Genomic DNA, 19,165 nt, shown 5'->3' with positions numbered 1-19,165 from the left:
TTCTTCTTCTTCTTCTTCTTCTTCTTCTTCTTCTTCTTCTTCTTCTTCTTCTTCTTCTTCTTCTTCTTCTTCTTCTTCTTCTTCTTCTTCTTCTTCCTATTTAAAATGGATGCATTATGGGGTAAAAAACTGTCAGTAATTGTAACCTTTCCCAGATGTCTGTGTAACCAGAGTACTGACCATGTGCTATGCCACCCTGTCCTCATTTCTTTCAAGTCCGCATAGACTGATGCCCTGCTTCACCTCCTAGACTATGAGGAGGGTTGGCACTCTACCCTTCAGAGGTCTAGATTCCTGCCTTGGGTGCACCAAGCTACTATAATGTACTCTAGGTGCTAGGTATAACTATTAAAATTATTTTTTAATTGAAACATAACCTACACTTTTTATACTTAATGTCTTCTTATGGATGTGACATACACTTTTCAGAAAAGACTTGGTAAAAGGGAGTGTGGACAGACAGTGGTACTATTACCCATTTGACTTGAACTTATATTGACTCCAGGGCCTCTCAGCTATCAACCCTCATCTTTTTTTACTGTTACCCTACATAGGGAAATTGTTGCCTGTGATGGGTTGGGCTTGGGCTTGGATCCATGGCATAGGTAATGAAGGCTGAGATTCACAGCTTCTCCATTCCCTAGAGCCACAGCACCATACGGCTATTCATGAGTCAAGTGCTCCTCCACGAGGAAGAAGTGTGTTAGATCACACAGGGGAGCATGAAAGAAGGAGGGGATCCAATGTTCTTTCATTCCCATGCCCATCAAATACTCTACTTTATTCATTATAATGTAAAGAAGGTGACCAGAAAGTGGGTGCAGGGGCTCAAGCCTGTAAGCCCAGCTGCTTGAGAAGTGGATGGGGAATCACAGGTTCAAGGCCAGCATCCGACGTAAAACTTCATGAGATTTCATCTCCACCCATGGTTTGGCTCAGTGGCAGGTGCCTGCCATCCAAACCACAGGGAGAGTGCAGTGGCTGGGCTCAGTGGTATGAAACTGTCATCCGCAGAGGTACAAGCAAGCATAAATAGGAGGGTCGCCGACTAGGCTTGCCATGACACCATCATGTAAAGCAAGACCTTCCCTTGAAAATAGACACACACACACACACACACACACACACACAATACAGAAGGTCTAGGGGCAGGGCTCAAGTGGTAGAGCACCTGCTTATATAAGTGTAGAAATAGGTATCATAGATCCGGGAAAGCGTATTCTTAGGAAGATGGCCTGGCTTGTCTGAAGCCAGTTGGTTTGTTCTCATCTATTTCTCTCCATTAGGGAAAACAGTCTCTTAAAAACATCTGCTTGCCCTGCTGAACTTTCCAAAGAACATTTATAAGAGTTTTATTTTTTTTTTTAACTTCCCATGCCATGTAATTTCCCCTACTTGAGAGCGAAGTAACCAACCACCACCTTGGGGGGAATCTTTCTGATAGAGAAACCCCAGATTGGTGGTCTGGGGGGAGCCTTTCTGATAGAGAAACCCCAGATTGGTGGTCTGGGACTCAAGCAGGTTTTCATCAGTTGGGCAGGAGGAGCTGAGGAGTCTCCTGATGGGCAAATGGCTAAGCCTAGGGCCAACTGTCCCCACTGAGCTCATGTTCATGCCTTTGGTTGGGCCAAGATGAAAGGTGAAAGCGGCAGGGTCCCCACCAAGGACAGCTCACTCTGTGGGAAGAACTTACACTGCTGGGCAGGCTGGCCACTGCCGCTGCAGCCATCCATGTAGAGAACTGTAGGGTTCCCGTGAGCACCTCACTCACAGGAGAATGAAGCCAGCAATAAACATTTCTAACACAAGCCTCAACATGTGGAAAACATGTGGAATGGCTGCATTGAGGACAGAGAAGCAGTTTGTCGCTTGGTCTGCCAGCTATTTCAGGATCAATGCTCTGTGGGATCTTTAAGTAGAAAACCAGAAAGCAAAAATAAGTGATCAGTAGGGGAGCATTTGTCAAGTCCCTAAAGAAGAATGTAAAAACAAAACAAAACAATAACAAACAAGCAGTTTCATTTTTTTATTTTTTGTCGGTCGTGGGGCTTGAACTCTGGGCTTGAGCGCTGTCCTTCAGCTCTTCAGCTCAAGGCTAGCGCTCTATCGCTTGAACCAGAGCACCGCTTCCGGTTTTCTAGTCTCACGGAGTTTCCTACCTGGGCTGGCTAGCTACTCAGCCTCCTGAGTAGCTAGGATGACAGGCATAAGCCACCAGCGCCCAGCTTGGACAATAGTTTTATATTATTTTATCCTTTCAGTATTTTTACCCTCACCAAGATTCATTTTTCATCTTGTATTATCTTACTGTAAACAATACACAAAGTCAGATCTCAGATAAGTAGCATATTATTAAAAATCCGGCTTCTGGGATTGAGCAATTGGGACAGACTTGCAATAGTCCTCAACAGGCCGATCTAGACCTATAATTTTGTGGAAAAAAAAAAAAGCCCTCAAACTCCTTCATATTGTCTTCATCCAAAATGGATTTTTGCAAAAATGACTGGTCATCTTTGGGTGTAATTTTCCATTTAAAGTACACATAGTTATTGTATCCATTTAAAACCAACACTAATTTTGTTAGGTTTTCACTCTACAGTTATATTATTAAAAAAATAATAAACTGACAACTGATTAAAAAATAATAAAAAGACAATTGATGTTGGTCTGACTTCTGTCTCTTGTAAAGTAGGAAAATAAACTTATTTTCTGGCATAAGAAGATTGCTTGAGTAGAATGTTTTTATTTGTATGGACATAGGGCAATGCAAACAACTTTTCAAAAATTTATATTGTTTGCTTGTATAACTTCAGGCAAATAAGAAAAGTGAAACTCAAATTGTGTAGATACATTTGCCATAGTTTCCTATTGTAGAATGCAAGCAAACTAGTATGGATTAACCAACTGAGAGGCTAAACTCAGAAGATTCCAATCTTATGTACATATCTATATTTATAATATGTTTGGGGTTCCGTTACTATAAGCCTAAATCTCTTCATTTATTTAGTGTGGTCAAAACTATTAGCACAAAGGATAAATCAAGTAGATAAGCTTAGATTCTGCCCTACAAGTACATCCATTCATCCTGCCATCTATCCATCCACTTACCCTCCATCTGCCTATCATTTTGAAGATATAAAGTACAACATAGTGTACAAATATAAAGTACAAAATAATGGTTTTATTTCTATCATCCATCTGTGATTAGTCCTATTTAGATATTGATTTTACTTTTTAAGTGCTTATTTCTTTTAAAAATTAGCTAATATGAACTTGTAGAAAGTAAAACCAGCCAGAAAAAGAAGGTTTAGGAAACAAATATCACACATAGTCTCTAATAACTTGGCTTTCCCTTTTGTAACCATTACTATCACAGGTCTGGGATTTAGAGATCAACTGTTGTATTAAATGAGTGGGCCATTTAAACTACAAGCACTTTCTTGGACAACTATGCTGCAAGTTCAAAAAATGATGGTCTTGAATGTATTATGCAGATGTGGGCAGGAATTTCAAGCTAATAATCTTCAATCTGCAATCTAAGAGACATCTTGTAAGCACTGGTGTCAGTATTCTCCCAAGCTTTGTGTGATCTTTAAAGTTATCTGTCCAAGGCAAACTTACCTTGTAAAGATACTTTCTTGATTTGTTTCCATGCATGCAACGTACTTAGTTCCTATTTAAAGAGTTATGACTTTCTTGTTTTCAAGATTGAGTCTTTGCTATGTGCCCAAATGGTATCCCACTGAGGTTCAAATGACTCTTCTGCCTCATTTTCCCAAGTGCTGAGAGATTGCAGGTATCCATGTCACCATACCTGGCATGACCCTCACCCTGTCCCTCAGTTTATACTGTACATTGATATGTAACTCTTTAAGTTTTTATTAGTTTGCCAAACTACTCTCAATATCCCCTGGAGACTTTAGGACAACGGTTTCAGACTCTCCATTAAGTAATTAAATTTTGAAATGATCTTCAGTTCCTCTAGCTGTTCATCTTTCCCAAGTTTAAGTGCTAGCATGTACACACACACACACACACACACACACACACACACACACACAAACTAGTTCTGCATAAAATCTCCTGCTATTTTTAATGACTTTTATTTGATGGTTCTACTTTGAAAACTTTTTGCCTTGGAAGTCATGGATCCACCATACATTCATACAGATTTCCCAGGACCTGCTTCTGCTCATTCTTTATTAGTACACCTTTCAAAATAGTCACTAGAATCTTAGAGATCACTAATAAGACCTTCACTTAGTAGCTTCAGTTTTCTCTCCTTTCATAGCTGCTTTGAAGTCTATTTGGGCATACTCAGAACTCTAATGATGTCATCAGTATCATATCATGATACCATCTATTCCTCTTCATGAAGATGGCTCCTTAATCAGCTCCCTCACCTCTACAGCCAGTTAAGTTGACCCAACACTAAGTGTGACATTTCAGTAACTTTCAGCTAATTATGATAATATTGCAAATGAAAAACAAACTGTTTTTTTTTCTGGTTGAACTGTACAGACTCACACATCCATGGAGCTTTATAGATTTGTCAGTCACATTGGAATAATTAATCCCAGAAGAAGGAACAAGAAGCAAAATATGTCTGCTTGGTGCTATTGTTTAGTCATTACAGATAATTTAAGTTATTCAGCTTATGAAGCTAAAGGATGCTGTGATACTGAGTGAAATCAGTATTCATTTGAATCTATTTTCTTTTTTTTCAATTTTTAAAAATTGTTATTCTAAAGGTGATATTAAAAGGGGTTGCAGGGGCTGGGAAGGTGGCTCAGTGGTAGAGTGCTTGCCTTGCATGCATGAGGCCCTGGGTTTGATTCCTTAGCACCATAAGGAAAAAAGAAAAAAGCCAGAAGTGGCACTGTGGCTCAAGTGGTAGAGCGCTAACCTTGAGCTGAAGAGCTGAGGGACAGCACCCAGACCCAGAGTTCAGGCCCCACGACTGGACCCCCCCCAAAAGGGGGTTGCAGTTACATAAGTCAGGTAAAGGGTACAGTTCTTTTGGGACAATGTCTTCCCTTCCTTCTTTTCTCCCAGGTTTTTCTTCCCATCCCATGGAATCCATTTTCATTTCATTCTGCAGTATAGGATACAATGTGATTGGTCAGTAAGTTCTTTATGGTTTGTCAGAATTAAAACATTGTATCAAACTTGTATAAAACATGGATTTAACTTCCAAGGAGATTGCTACCAGGATAATTGAAAGTGTATGTTCTTTTCACTTTTAAAACAAAAGTAAGACACAAATAGGAATTGGAGACTACTCCAATAAGCCAATCAGAAAAAGACAAATACTTTATGTGAGTAAATGATCACATGTGGAATTTTAAAATGTGCATCTCACCAAAGTGGAGGTAGAATTTTGGTTACCAGGATCTGGGAAAAGCAGGAGAGAAAGATGGGAGAAAATGGTTAATGGGAAGTAAGTTAGAGTTAGCAGCAAAAAGTTCTGTGCACCCATAATGTCATAAGGTGTTTGTGTACCATATGTCTCAAAAGCTTTAAGAAAGGTCCTTGAATTTTCACCATAAAGAAATTATAAGGCGGGGCACTAGTGGCCCCCACCTGTAATCCTAGCTACTCAGGAAGCTGAGATCTGAGTATCACAGTTCAAAGCCAGCCTGGGCAGAAAAGTCCGTGAGACACTTATCTCCAATTAACCACTAGAAAACCAGAAGTAGTTCTGTGGTTCAAGTGGTAGAGCACTTGCTTTGAACTGAAGAGTGCAAGGATAGTGCCCAAGCCCAGAGTTCAAGCCCCACGACCGACAAAAACAAATTATAAATCTTTAGAGAGATAGATAATATTTCACTTTAAACATTATACAATATACACAATATATACATGTTGAAATATCACATGCCTCTCCATTAATATGTAGTTTATTTGTTTTTACATATTAAATATATATTTAAGTTCAATAAAAAATGGAAAAAATAAGTCATGAAGTAAAAAAAGTACTATAAATATATTCACATAGAAGATGAGTTTTTGAGAGAAATTTGAAAGTTGCTCATGGATTACAAAGTAGCCATGAGCATTTTTTTTAAAGCTCTTACCTTAGGATGAGAGAACAGTACTAATAACCAGGATGATGTGAAAAACAGATAACATCTCATTACACAGAATTAATGAAAGAATTTCAAAGAAATAATGATAGAGACAAAGCAGAACTATTTGAGCATGCTGTACTGGCTTCATCTCCTCCTTGAAGAAAGTAATGAACACAGCCTGAAAATGATTTTTCTGGAGGATGATTTCAGAGTTAACCTGTTGACTAAACTGTGGGTCTATTTGCTCACATAGCCATCAAAGGACAGGCACTAAAATGTATAATCAGTAATTAGTCACTTTTCTTCTGATTTTTTTTCACATGTTTAGCAACACAAAGCTCTTCTCTTGAAGTCTCGAAGAGGGCAACATACTTTCATCTGTTATGCATTTATTCTCTGTCATTTTATTTAAAGTTCTGTAAGGTGCCTCCTGTTTATCAGGTACAAATTCAAAACTGGACACAGTTCAATGGCATAACGAACACTGTTTCTGTTCATTTGTTTCTCTTTCAAATTTGGCTTTGTTTTTAATGTTTCCTTTGAAGTAAATATTTTTAAGAGTAATCTGCCAATTGGTTTTAATTTAATTTTTTTAACCTTTTATTACCTACTTTACTTATTCTTTTACTTTAACCTTGAATGTTTCTGTATTGAATTTGGAATACTTTTTTTTTCTTTTTGGTCAGTCATGGGGTTTTCTGATGGTTTATTGGAGATAATATGAGTCTCACAGGCTTTCCTGCCCAGGATGGCTTTGACCTGTGATCCTCAGACCTCAGCTTCCTTAATAACTAGGATTACAGGCATGAGCCACTGACACCTGGCTTGGAATACTTTTATTTTTCTCATTTATGTAATTTATTATATTCTTCCAGCAAATGTATTTTTATAAAGATAATTCCAAATAAGGCAGTCCTATGCAGAAAATTAGTTCTATTATACACAGTTATTAAAAACCATATTTTCTATAAAGAATGTGGCCTTGTGTCAGATGACTATGAGGAATGTTTATAGTGATGTTGGGAAAGTCTCTCAACTGGTCATCTACTGATTTGTAAAAATTGTAATGTTATAAGGGTTAAATGAATTGGTTTACTTTGCATTTATTAGGATTTAAATACAACATTCCAGTTAGCAGCATAAATCATTTAGTATTCTTGGTGTAGAGTTATGACAAATGAATGTATTTTTTATTTTTATGATACAGTATTGTGTTTAACATATCTAGGTATATATATATATATATATATATTCACTTTCTCTAAGCATATCAAAGGTAGAGTCAAATTTTATTATAATCTTATTTTGTACATTTCAATGTATTCTTTTCTTGTAGTTCATCAATTTATTTATTTTCGTTTTGTGCCAGTCCAGGGGCTGGAGCTTAGGACCTGGACACTATCCCAGAGCTTTTTGCTCAAGGCTAGTGCTCTAACATTTGAATCAAAACTCCACTTCTGTCTTTTTAGTGATTAATCAGAGATAAGAATCTCTTGAACTTCCCTGAGGAGGCTGTCTTTAAACTACCATCTCAGCCTCTTGAGTAACTGGGATTACAGGCATGAGCCATCAGCACCCAGATCATCAATTAATTTTAATATGTAAATTGGACCGTATATTACTGTATTACTTTAAATAATAATAGCAACTCTTTTTTTTACCATTTAGCAATTTAGGACTATTTTAATGCAGTAATTTGTTCATTTAAGCTAGAAGTTTTACTGAATACATCAACATTGGAGAAAGTGGTTAAGGAAATAATGTCTACTGTCCTAAATGGAGTTTATGTAATATTTTTATTGTCTGTTAAAATAATACATCATTGTTTTTAAGAAACATCTTAAATTCTCTGAGATGAATAATAGCATAGGCATCAGTCATTTCTACCAGCTTAGAGAGGAAAAGTCAATCCATTTGGCTGTATGTTTTACATACTAAACCATGAGCACAATTCTTACAGAAGTTTACACCTTTAAAACTGACAAAAATCCAGACTAAAACAAGAAGGTTGTATGTATTAGATGACTGTAAACTATTTGAGCAGCTCGTGGTCTGATTTGTTGTATGTGTACTATACCAATACAGTAGTTAAGACACTCTATCAACTGGCTTTCTCTACAGCAACAAAGAATCAGCAAACAGCAGAGCAGGACAGAGAAAAAGAATGAAGAACTAGAAAGACAAATGGGAAGGAGAGAGCAAGGGACTTCTCAGATACAGAAAGTGTGTTATGTGAATGGGGCATTATTAAAATAATACAATGCAGATGGTGTATATGAACAGTGTGTTATATGAATAGGGATAGCTATACAGTGGGTTATATGAATAGAATATAAAATGGTGGTAGGGTCAGTGAGCAGGATTTTACAATTCAGAGACTTTAAGGAGGAAAGGTCAAGAAAAGGGGTGAGCAATCATGTCACTGGATATGGGAGAGAAAGAAGCTTATGTAATGTGGTGTGGTTAGCATCCAGACGTTATATAAAAGTAGACTGAAAATGAATGAGGAGGAAATGGTGATTGTGCTGTGCATAGTCTGGCTTGAACTGTTGAAGGGAGAATAAGAAGCTGATCTGCAGGATTAAACAACTTACTGACCATGAGGAGAACTCAGCAAGAAACAACAGAAGGGGCCTCCTTGGCCTTGGCTTTCTGACCAGGGAGGAACTATCTGTGAGAAAGGACATGTGGATTCCATCATAGTGGAATAGAAGTCAGAGTGTATATTCATCCAGAGCCAAATATGTGTGGCACACTTTTACACATCCCTGCCGTGGCCACTATTATAGTGATTTATTACATAGGAACAGACTGAGGTTCTAGGAACTATGAATTATCCAAGATCATTTTAATAATTGACACAGCCTAGGTGTAAAATTCTTCTTCTAAATTTATGGGCTACATATTGTCTAATAATCTGAAAAGCCACACTACTAAAATACATTAAGATCAAGAATGTTAAGACATTGCTATGTGCTTTGATGCCAAGAATAAAGCTTTCCATGTCCCTTCTAGGGCCAAAGAATACTCCTAAATTGCCTGCAGCCTCTCAGCTTTCTCTTCTTGTTCCATTAACATTTATCCACATGGAATTTTATATACAAACAGGTTTATAGCAGATGCGTTATTAAAATGGTTCTTAGATCTGAATTTATGGACTTGCTCTGTAAAAACAAATGAAAAATGTTTCCAAGAGTGAAGTTCATTTCCCCCACCCCCACCCCCGTATTTACCACTTGGCTGTTAAAGTTCAACCTGTTCTTTTTAAGTCTCTATGAAAAATGAGTCAGTGGGTTTCTAATCTAGCTTTTCAAATATTTGAAAATCCAGGATAAAGTGGAAGATGAAATGAATCTTGGCCTACTGAGAAAACCAGCATCCTGGTGGCTAAGAACAGGTATTTTCTGCTTCCCTACAGGTGCTACTTAGACAATAGGTTACATTAATTCACTCAACAATTATTCTTGAGTAACTGCTATATACCCACAGGGAGAATGTAAATATTCATGCCCACCATCCTTGCTCTCAGTCTCTCACACATACTTCTATGCCAAAAAATGTCTTGTATTGCTTTACTATTGGAAGCATATTCACATAAACTCCGGAGAGAATTGTAGGCAGCAAGGAAAGCAGAGTGGGAAAGTAAAGGAGTTAGCCAGGATAGGGTCTCAGCAAAGCCTAAGCTTGGCCTGATCTAGAAGTTGAGGCGTACAGGTTTGAATTCATCCATAGAGTTGCCATTACTTGAAGCGATAGGACTGTTTTTGTTTTCTGGCACCAGTCATTTGGTCACTGAGGACAATCTTTGAGGAAAAATAAAACTGTGAGTCTAATATAAGCACTTAGCCCTCAGAAATCCTGGGGAAAAGTATACCAGTCTGGCTAAAAGATGTAGGAGACAGGCCTTAGTGGCATCTGCTACAAGGCGTAGGAAACAAGGAGGGTGAGCAAAAGCAACTCAAAGATGAGGCCTATACTGGATGCACATAGCTAACATTTTGAAAAGAGCATGCAGAAGGAAATAAATTCTCAGCTTTCACCACTGCAGATTTAGTTATTACCCAATTCAGAACAAGATGAATAAGTGTCTAGCTTGTTGACAAAAACCTTAAACAATAAGAGTGACCTACCAGAGGTCACTCTATCTTTGGTAATAGCAACCCATTTTCCCCTTAACAGACAGGATTAATTACCCTAGCCTTTTCTGTTCTTAGCCATTTCTAGTTCTTTTTCTATTGATTCACAGCAGAGAGGTCCTGGAAGTTGGAAAGTACAAGACCAAGGCAGTGGCACGTTTTGCTGTTTGAAGAGGGCTACTTTCTACCTCCAGGGGGTGCCTTCTTGCTAAACACTCTGGAGGGACCAAAGGCCCATAGGAAGAATGGAAGGGGGAGAAGGGATGAGCATCTTCTGTGACCTCCTTCACAAGGTCACTAATTCTGTCAATGAGGACTCCATATTGTTACAATGGTGATCACGTTTGAACATATTTCTTTGGTTGGAGACACACGTTTAGGTTGTAGCAATCAGATCATATAGGTTAAGCGGCAGATCAGCTTTCTAAAACCTTTTTTTTGTATTGAGCTCCAAACACATCTGACATAGCATCCTGAGAGCACTTAGTAAACAACATGGAGTAGTGTGTGTGTGTGTGTGTGTGTGTGTGTATGTGTGTGTGTGTGTAACATTTTTGCCTCTGTGTCATGAGCTATCAGTGTCCCCTCTTACACTGGGTTTTTAGTGCTTTAAATATAGTCCTATTACAAAAACCAATAGCAAGTAATCCAGGATGAATATGAAGAAACTGTCCTTAAAGTTCTCCAACATTGAAAAACAAAGCAGGGTATAACAATGCTTGATAGGAAATGTACTCATTACCTTACTCATATAACCGTAACCCCTCTGTACAGTATCTTTACAATAAAAATACATGTATTTAAAAAAAGTTCTCTGAAGTCCATTTGCCACTACCAAATTCTCCACAGTCAGAGTTTAGTTAATCTGAGAAGCAAAATCTGAGTAATCGTGAGAGGTGAAGAAAAAAATCTATGGAGGCCACTGATACTGTGCTGGAGGCTGAAGTCCACCAAGAAGGCACAGGTGAGGAAAACTGGATGTCAAGAAGTGGTGCAGGGGACACTAGGACTTTGGCGAATGAGCTGGAGGCCAGGAGGATAAACCGAACGCTCCTCGGAAGGTCAGGCTTCCATTTTCTGCAAGCAAAGCAGAGATCAGCAGGAGTTGGAGAAGCTGTGGGTATACTGTTGCCCCCCAACACTGTAGACCAGTGGAGTGGGGACCTCGAAGTACCAGGTCCTGAAATGGGCCTGGGACCCTACAAAGGTTATCATGGCTGCTGCTTCATGTTCACCTATAACATCTGCACATTGTTTTTGATGGGGAATGCTAAGGTATCTTTTGGGCCTTGTTAACTTGACTTAATGCAAATCCCCCATGTTTTAACTCCATGAACTAACTGTTCAGGATGGTGATGGTAAGGGTGAGGAGGCATCAGACACAGATACTGCTTTCATGGAGTTAATGGCTTGGTCCATGGCGAGAAGGAATGGGGTGGAAAAACAATTGGAATGAGTAGAAAAGCAATGCTGCTGTTTTTTGACCATTCCCAGAAGGCAGTCAAAGGCTTGTTCAGAGGAAGGCAGTTTAGAGAAGGTCCTTTGTAGTTTCTTATTTATTTATTTATGTATGTGCAATAGGTCACCTCTCCTTTCAAGCTTTATTCATGGGACCATGTATATATGCAGTCTTCCTTTGTGTATGTCAGTACTCTTTGGGTATTTCTTCTGCTTGCTACTAGAGTGACCTCCATGTGGTCCCTACGCCTACTTGGTGTAGTTTTCTAGACCTAATATATGTCTTTCAAATGTCCTCTAGAAGCCGGGTGCTGGTGGTTCATGCCTATAATCCTAGCTACTCAGGAGGCAGCTATCTGAAGACCATGGTTCGAAGGAAGGAAAGACTGTGAGACCCTTAATCTCCTCGAAATAGCCAAGCAAGCCTGAAGTGGGGTTGTGGTTAAGCGGTAAGAGTGCTAGCCTTGAGCAAAAGAAGCTCAGGGACAGTGCCCAGGTCCTGAGTTCAAGCCAAGGGACTGGCACCAAAATAGAAACAAAGAAAGAGTAAAATGTCCCCTAAAAGACTTGGAACACAAGGCTGGCCATGTCTGTGTACTAGTCTAGAAATTTCCTTAGGGAAATAGACTACATGAAACTAAAAAATAAACAATGTCATATATTCTTGACTGTCCATCACTAATTCTATAGTTTTATCCAATTTATTGTCATATTCCTATTTTTCTCTTAAAAAACAGAAATTGTACAAGGAAGTCAATAGTAGTCATTTTCTCAATCTTTACACAGCATGATTCTATGATTCTTCCAGAATAAAGACTGGTAGTAAAGCTGGGCACCGTTGGCTCATGCCTGTAACCCTAGCTACTCAGGAGGCTAAGATCTGACTATTGTGGTTCAAAACTAGCCCAGGCAGGAAAGTCTGTGAGGCTCCTAACTCCAATTAACCACCAGAAAACCAGAAGTGGGGCTGTGGGTTAAGTGGTAAAGTGCTTGCCTGGAGCTGAAGAGCTGAGGGAAAGCTCCCAGGCCCAGAGTTCAAGTCCTACAACAGACAAAAAAAAAAGATTGGTTGTAAAACTAGTAGAGAAAAAATGATTAGCCATTGACAACCATTTTAAACCATTTTAAATTTCAGAATGTATTATTTTATGCCAGTACTGAAGCTTGAACTCATGGCCTTTTTCAGCCAATGTTTGTGCTCTATCACTTGAGCTATTCCTACACTTCTGGCTTTTGGTTTGGTTACTTGGAGATAAGAGTCTCATGGACTTTTCTGCCCAGGATGGTTTCACACTTCAATCCTCAAATCTTAGCCTTCTGAGGAGCTAAAATTATAGGCATGAAACCAGCTCCCAGCTCAGAATGCATTTTTATGTATGAAATATTTGATATGGTAAAGAAAGGTAGGTTGTTAATCGATCTGGAGGCCCACAGAACTGAGAACAAAATATATAACCTTACAATATATGTAACTATGAATTAACTAAATTAATTATGTCTTAAATCATGTATTCATAAATCTATGTCTGGTAGAGTTATTTAAAAAATCCTTATTTTCTTCTCCAGTATTCTCCACCCATGCACAAACACACTGTATACACACAAGCAGATGTGATAAAGCTTCAAGCTCAACAATCTAATCTGACAGTTGCATCCACATAGAGTCTATGGCCTAATTTTTTTCCCTGAAAATTTGCAAAGAAGAATTAACTCAAGGAAAATGAGGGGAATGACTTAATTAATATAATTAGTTGAACAGTAATGAAACATAATTACTGTTAAAACAAGTGAAGCTCAGGACTAAAGCCACAAAATACCTATGGCATCATTTGTGATATTTTACCTTTAAACTTGTAGAAAAATAAATCTGTTTTAAGCTGGCTTATCATTATGACACTCTGCATTGAAAATGTATTTTCAATAATGTTTTAATTTGTACCCGAATTTCATATATCATACATATATTAAAGCATTATTTTGAGTTAAAATTTAGTAAAAATATGCTGATAAGATTATAAATATTTCATTGGTCACTGAAACATCTGTGGAAAAAACTTAATTTGCCATTGCTATCAGACAGGATAGCAATTTTGAAAGAATTGCTTTTGCAACAATTATCTGAAATTTTAAGATGCTATAAAGCTACTTTTCTTCTATTATGACTACTATTTTACTTTATTTAGGGGAAATATTACTCTTGAGGGAAATAACATCAGAAAGCAGGAACTTGAAGTACAAAGCTGACATTAGCTCACCTGTTGGGAAGTGATCATTTATATTACAAAACATGAGCAAAAGAATTCTATTTGGGTACTATTTTTTTCAAGCATCTATGAGAAAGAGATAATCTTAAGGGGTAGTAGAAATGTGGAAGAGCAAATTTACAAATAAAATATAAATATGTTGTATATATCTACTCTCTCTCAGATCAAAGGCAAAATATATTGTTAAATGGTTTATAGTCTGCTTCTCACCCCTATCTAAAGGGGCTCTCGGCCTCATCTCCTTTTATTCTGCACATACCCTTGGACTTGTGACTACTTTGATTTTGTTTTTACTAAGTATTCCTGCCTGCTCATTCTTGTTTCCTCAGTGCCTATGGTATGCAGGTTATTACAATTAATATAAATTAAAAGTGCTATAATTAACATGAATCTTTGAGTCTGCAAAGGAGAAATCATTTGTCTCTGATTGGGTGAATAAACAAAAGCTATGGACATTTGCATTTAGGATGGATTTGAGAGAAGCTAACATTTAAAAAGCTGGAGTGAGAAGACTATTCAAGGGAGAAGAAACAGTAAGAAACACATGTTTTTTGTTTTTTTAATAAAGTCACAAAGTAAAAGAACATACTTGTAGACCACCTCATGAATCTCCTTCCTTCCTTCCTTCCTTCCTTCCTTCCTTCCTTCCTTCCTTCCTTCCTTCCTTCCTTCCTTCCTTCTCTTTTGCCAATCCTGGTGCTTAAAATCTAGTCCTGGTTTCTGTCCCTGAACTTCTTTTTGCTCAAGAGTAGAGCTCTACCACTTGAGTCACAATGCCACTTCTAGCTTTTTGTGAGTAGTTTATTGGAGATAAGTCTCCTGGACTTTCCTGCCCAGACTGGTTTCAAACCGAGATCCTCAGAGCTCAGCCTCCTGACTAGCTAGGATTATAGGCATGAGCCACTGATGCCCAACTCTTTCTTTCTTTTTTCCTCCTTCCTCCTTCTTATTTTGGCAGTATCAGGTCCTTGTGCTTGCTAGGTAGCTACGTTACCACTGAGTCACCACCCCAGTACTTTTCTTTTTTTTTTTAGCTATTTTTCAGGTAAGATCTTGCATTTTATTTTTGGGCCTGGAACCAGCCCTGGGCCTTGATCCTCGTATTTATCACATAGAGGAGATCATCAGTGTTTTCTTTCTATACATTAAGAATGTGTTCAGTTATTATATTAATATAGAGAATTTCTATATTCAACATATTGAGCGTGTAATTTTTGTACATTAAGTACATAAGAAGAGAATTTCACTTTTGTCTTTTGGTGTGAGGTGAGCAAGTTGTAAGAATATGCATGGTTTTATTTGGTACTAGACATAATGCACAGAAATTGGCATAGACCTCATGAAGAAGATATTGTCATTTTCTCACCCTTAACATGGTGTGACTACTGACCTCGGTTACATAGCTGCTGGGGATGCAGCCAGTGTTCTAATCCAGGTGGCTGATGACAGCCTTTTCCCCTTAACTCTTATACAATAGAAAAAGCTCCATTGCTCTCTAACAACAGAAGCTAGAGGCCCAGGTGACAGTTGTTGAAGAACTGTAAAGGACAGAAGATTCAGATTTTAAGGAAGTCGTGTCTGACGGAGAAGCAACAGTATTTTCACAATAAAAAAACTTATTATTAAAAATAAATAAATTACACAGTTAACCCAGAAAGTTAACAAAAGATGTAAAACAACTAAAATGCACACAGGAGTTTTGAACAGAAGAGAAGCCAGTTTGAAAGGGAAAAGGTTTGGAGATATAGACTATACCTTCTGGTAGAGATGCAGGAATTCTTGAAGAATGGACTTGTTTTGACAATGAGCTTACTTCCTGGTGAAAATGTCCCTCCCCACCATGGATGAGTGGTAGTAACTATGAAGTCAGGTCATCGAAGTTTCAGAAATAGCTCTTTTTCTTTAATGAAAAGAAAAATCGCAGTACAATTCATGAAACACTAGCATTAACCGGTACATCATACACCTTTCTCTTTTAGGAAATATATTTGTGGTGAGTCTGGCAATCGCAGACCTGGTGGTCGCCATTTATCCATACCCCTTGGTGCTGACATCGATATTCAACAACGGATGGAATTTGGGCTATCTGCACTGTCAAGTGAGCGGTTTTCTGATGGGCCTGAGTGTCATTGGCTCAATATTCAACATCACTGGGATTGCCATTAACCGTTACTGCTACATCTGCCACAGTCTCAAGTACGACAAGCTCTACAGCAACAAGAATTCCCTCTGCTATGTGTTCCTCATCTGGATGCTGACACTTGTGGCGATCGTGCCCAACTTGCAGATTGGATCGCTCCAGTACGACCCAAGGATCTACTCGTGCACATTCACACAGTCCGTCAGTTCGGCCTACACCATAGCTGTGGTCGTTTTCCATTTCATCATTCCTATGATCATTGTCATCTTCTGTTACCTAAGAATCTGGATCCTGGTTCTCCAGGTCCGACGCAGGGTGAAACCTGACCACAAACCCAAACTAAAACCGCAGGACTTCAGGAACTTTGTCACGATGTTTGTGGTTTTTGTACTCTTTGCTATTTGCTGGGCTCCACTAAATTTCATTGGCCTCATTGTGGCCTCAGACCCTGTCAGCATGGTGCCCAGGATCCCAGAATGGCTGTTTGTGGCTAGTTACTATATGGCGTATTTCAACAGCTGTCTCAATGCAATTATATATGGACTATTGAATCAAAATTTCAGAAAGGAATACAGAAGGATTATCGTCTCATTGTGCACAGCCAGGATGTTTTTTGTGGATAGCTCTAATGATGTAGCCGATAGGATTAAATGCAAGCCCTCTCCATTAATAACCAACAATAACCTAATAAAAGTGGACTCTGTCTAAACAGAGAAGCACTGGAGGTGAGACATTCTCACCCCATGAGAGCTCACGCCTTTTCATGGTTGCTTTCTTCTTGGTAGATGTCCAGAAAATAGTAGTGGAGCAACTTGATGCTCTTCAGGGATGCTGTTTGAAGTTTCTAAGCAAATGCGCTGTGAGTTTTGTAAATGAGTCTTACTTTTTCAGGAAAAGAAATACAGAACATAAAGAGAGTCATACGTTAATTGGAGAATACGTTTCAGGGATAGAGGATTAAACTAAAATGCTGAATGAATTCAAGTGAAGAGAGAATGTGAAAATTTTTTTGTACAGGAGTATAGCAAAAGCAGTCAATTCAGCCTTCCTTATTTGATCTGCAGGCTCACATCCTTAGATTCAACCAGCCACAACTTGAAAATACTGGGGAAGAAATTGCATCTGTACTGAACGTTTTCAGACTTTTCTCTTGTCACCATTCCATGAACAATACTGCATAGCAGCCATTTGCGTAGCATTTATGATGTAGCAAGTATTGCAAGTAATCTGGTGATGATCTAAGTACTGTATGTAAGGATATGTGTAGTTTACAGGCCAGTGCTGTCCTAGTTTATATGAGGGATGGAAGCATCCAATTTTTGATAACCTTAGGGGAGGGTTCCCAAAGATTCCAAAGGATGACTGTAGTTGCCTCTTCTTCCCCCCATTTTTGAAAGATTTCTATCAGGAAAATGAATACAAAATTTTACTTATGAAGGAGTAAATGGAACAAAAAGGAAGTAGATGAGAAGTGCTTATTACAGAGTGAAAAGCTGAAAAATAATGATTCACAACAGCAAAGATCACAACCACCACTAGTTGGCAGTATCAGCATTGGGTAGCTCTAGTGAAAAAAATCACTTTGTTTATGCCAGATGAAGGACTGATTACCACACAGAGCTTTTATTCAAATGATAATTACTATAGTATTTTAAGGCAATAGCTATGTATGAAGTGTCAATCAACTTTATTAAATTAGTTTCTTATCATTTTGTGTCATTGGCTCTTTTGAATGGCTCTCTGTTGATTGGTCCAGTGAAAATGGTAAAGAATGGAGTTGTTGAAAATTTTAGATGGAGTACAGATTGTGGTCTAGATTGATGAATCAGGCAAGTGAATAATGTAAGCCAGATAGCTTTTCTTTCAAAGATAACTCAAAAAGGTATTCTTCAGGGGTTGGGGAGGTGGCTCAGTGGTAGAGTGCTTGCCTTGCATGCATGAGGCCCTTGGTTCAATTCCTCAGTACCGCACAACAGAAAAAAGCCAGAAGTGGCACTGTGGCTCAAGTGGTAGGGCACTATCCTTGAGCTGAAGAGCTGAGGGACAGTGCCCAGTCCCAGAGTTCAGCTCCCACAACCGACAAAAAAAATATTCTTCATAATTCACTTCAATATCTGATTGTCCTCATAGTACTATTGTAAGTATAGGAGAAAAAAAAGTTATGTGATAAAGCTCTGGCTAAATAAGTGTTGGCTGTGGTTAACCTCAAAAGTCTTTTGGGGATAACTATGAGGTTTGATATCTAGGGTGCTCTGCTACAAATTATAGCCATACTTTCTTGCACCTTATGATCTATAACAAAATTGTTCCATACAAGAATAACAACTACATATATAGGTTACATATGAAAAGTATAGGATAAGGAGTTATACTTTGGGTATATTTGTTATTATCTGTATATCTTAGAGAATCAGCATTTCCTTCAGGAAGTCTGAACTAATTATTTTTAAAAATTACTCTGATGATTATAAAGCATATTATGGAAGTACAAAATTATGGTTGAGGTAGCTAGTATAGAGGTGTATATGTAACCTTTCCCTAGTCATTTATGTATATAAGTTCTACTTCTTATCCAAAGGAAATGTAAATGTTACAAATAATATTTAAGCTAATCTGTCTAATTTAAGACATTTTACCTATATTACATTATGTTAGCTTCACTGCCTCATAAAATGGGATCATTATTTGTTTAAATCTAAAGAATTAGCACAAACTTTAGGTGGGAAAAAAGCAAAACTCCATTTTCTTCAGCTATATTCTGTATTACCAAATACTGGCTTGTATATAAAAATAATTTACATGCATAAGCATGAAAATTTTCAAACAAAGCAACAGACTTATTTTTAAATATTCTTGGTGGTAATTTGACAGAATAACCAATATGGAATCTTTAGTTCATTGAATGAACACATCAACCTAAGTGTTCTGTAATAAATGATATTTTGACCATTTTGGCTTACTTTTGGAGCATTATAAGCTATTTTACTTTGTAAGTAACTGATTTGGGATAAAAATGAATTCTAAGTCCATTTAAATGACCAAATTAGAGTATATAAGAATTTCTTCAGCATAATTTTTATAAAAATATCTTTTCTT

At 37.9% G+C, this 19,165-nt stretch overlaps 1 protein-coding gene across 1 annotated transcript in view; it reads left to right on the top strand.

The window, feature by feature from the left end:
• Positions 1-16,777, top strand: part of Mtnr1a (melatonin receptor 1A) — a 21,055-nt gene extending 4,278 nt beyond the window's left edge. Inside the window, exon 2 of the mRNA XM_013025345.1 lies at positions 15,909-16,777. Coding sequence (XP_012880799.1) covers positions 15,909-16,777 — 869 coding nt within the window. The remainder of the gene's footprint in view (positions 1-15,908) is intronic.
• Positions 16,778-19,165: the final 2,388 nt, after the last annotated feature.

This window comes from Dipodomys ordii, unplaced genomic scaffold (genome assembly GCF_000151885.1).
Source record: "Dipodomys ordii isolate 6190 unplaced genomic scaffold, Dord_2.0 Scaffold4, whole genome shotgun sequence".
Classification (NCBI taxonomy): domain Eukaryota; kingdom Metazoa; phylum Chordata; class Mammalia; order Rodentia; family Heteromyidae; genus Dipodomys; species Dipodomys ordii.
This window is presented reverse-complemented; position numbering and strand designations above follow the sequence as displayed.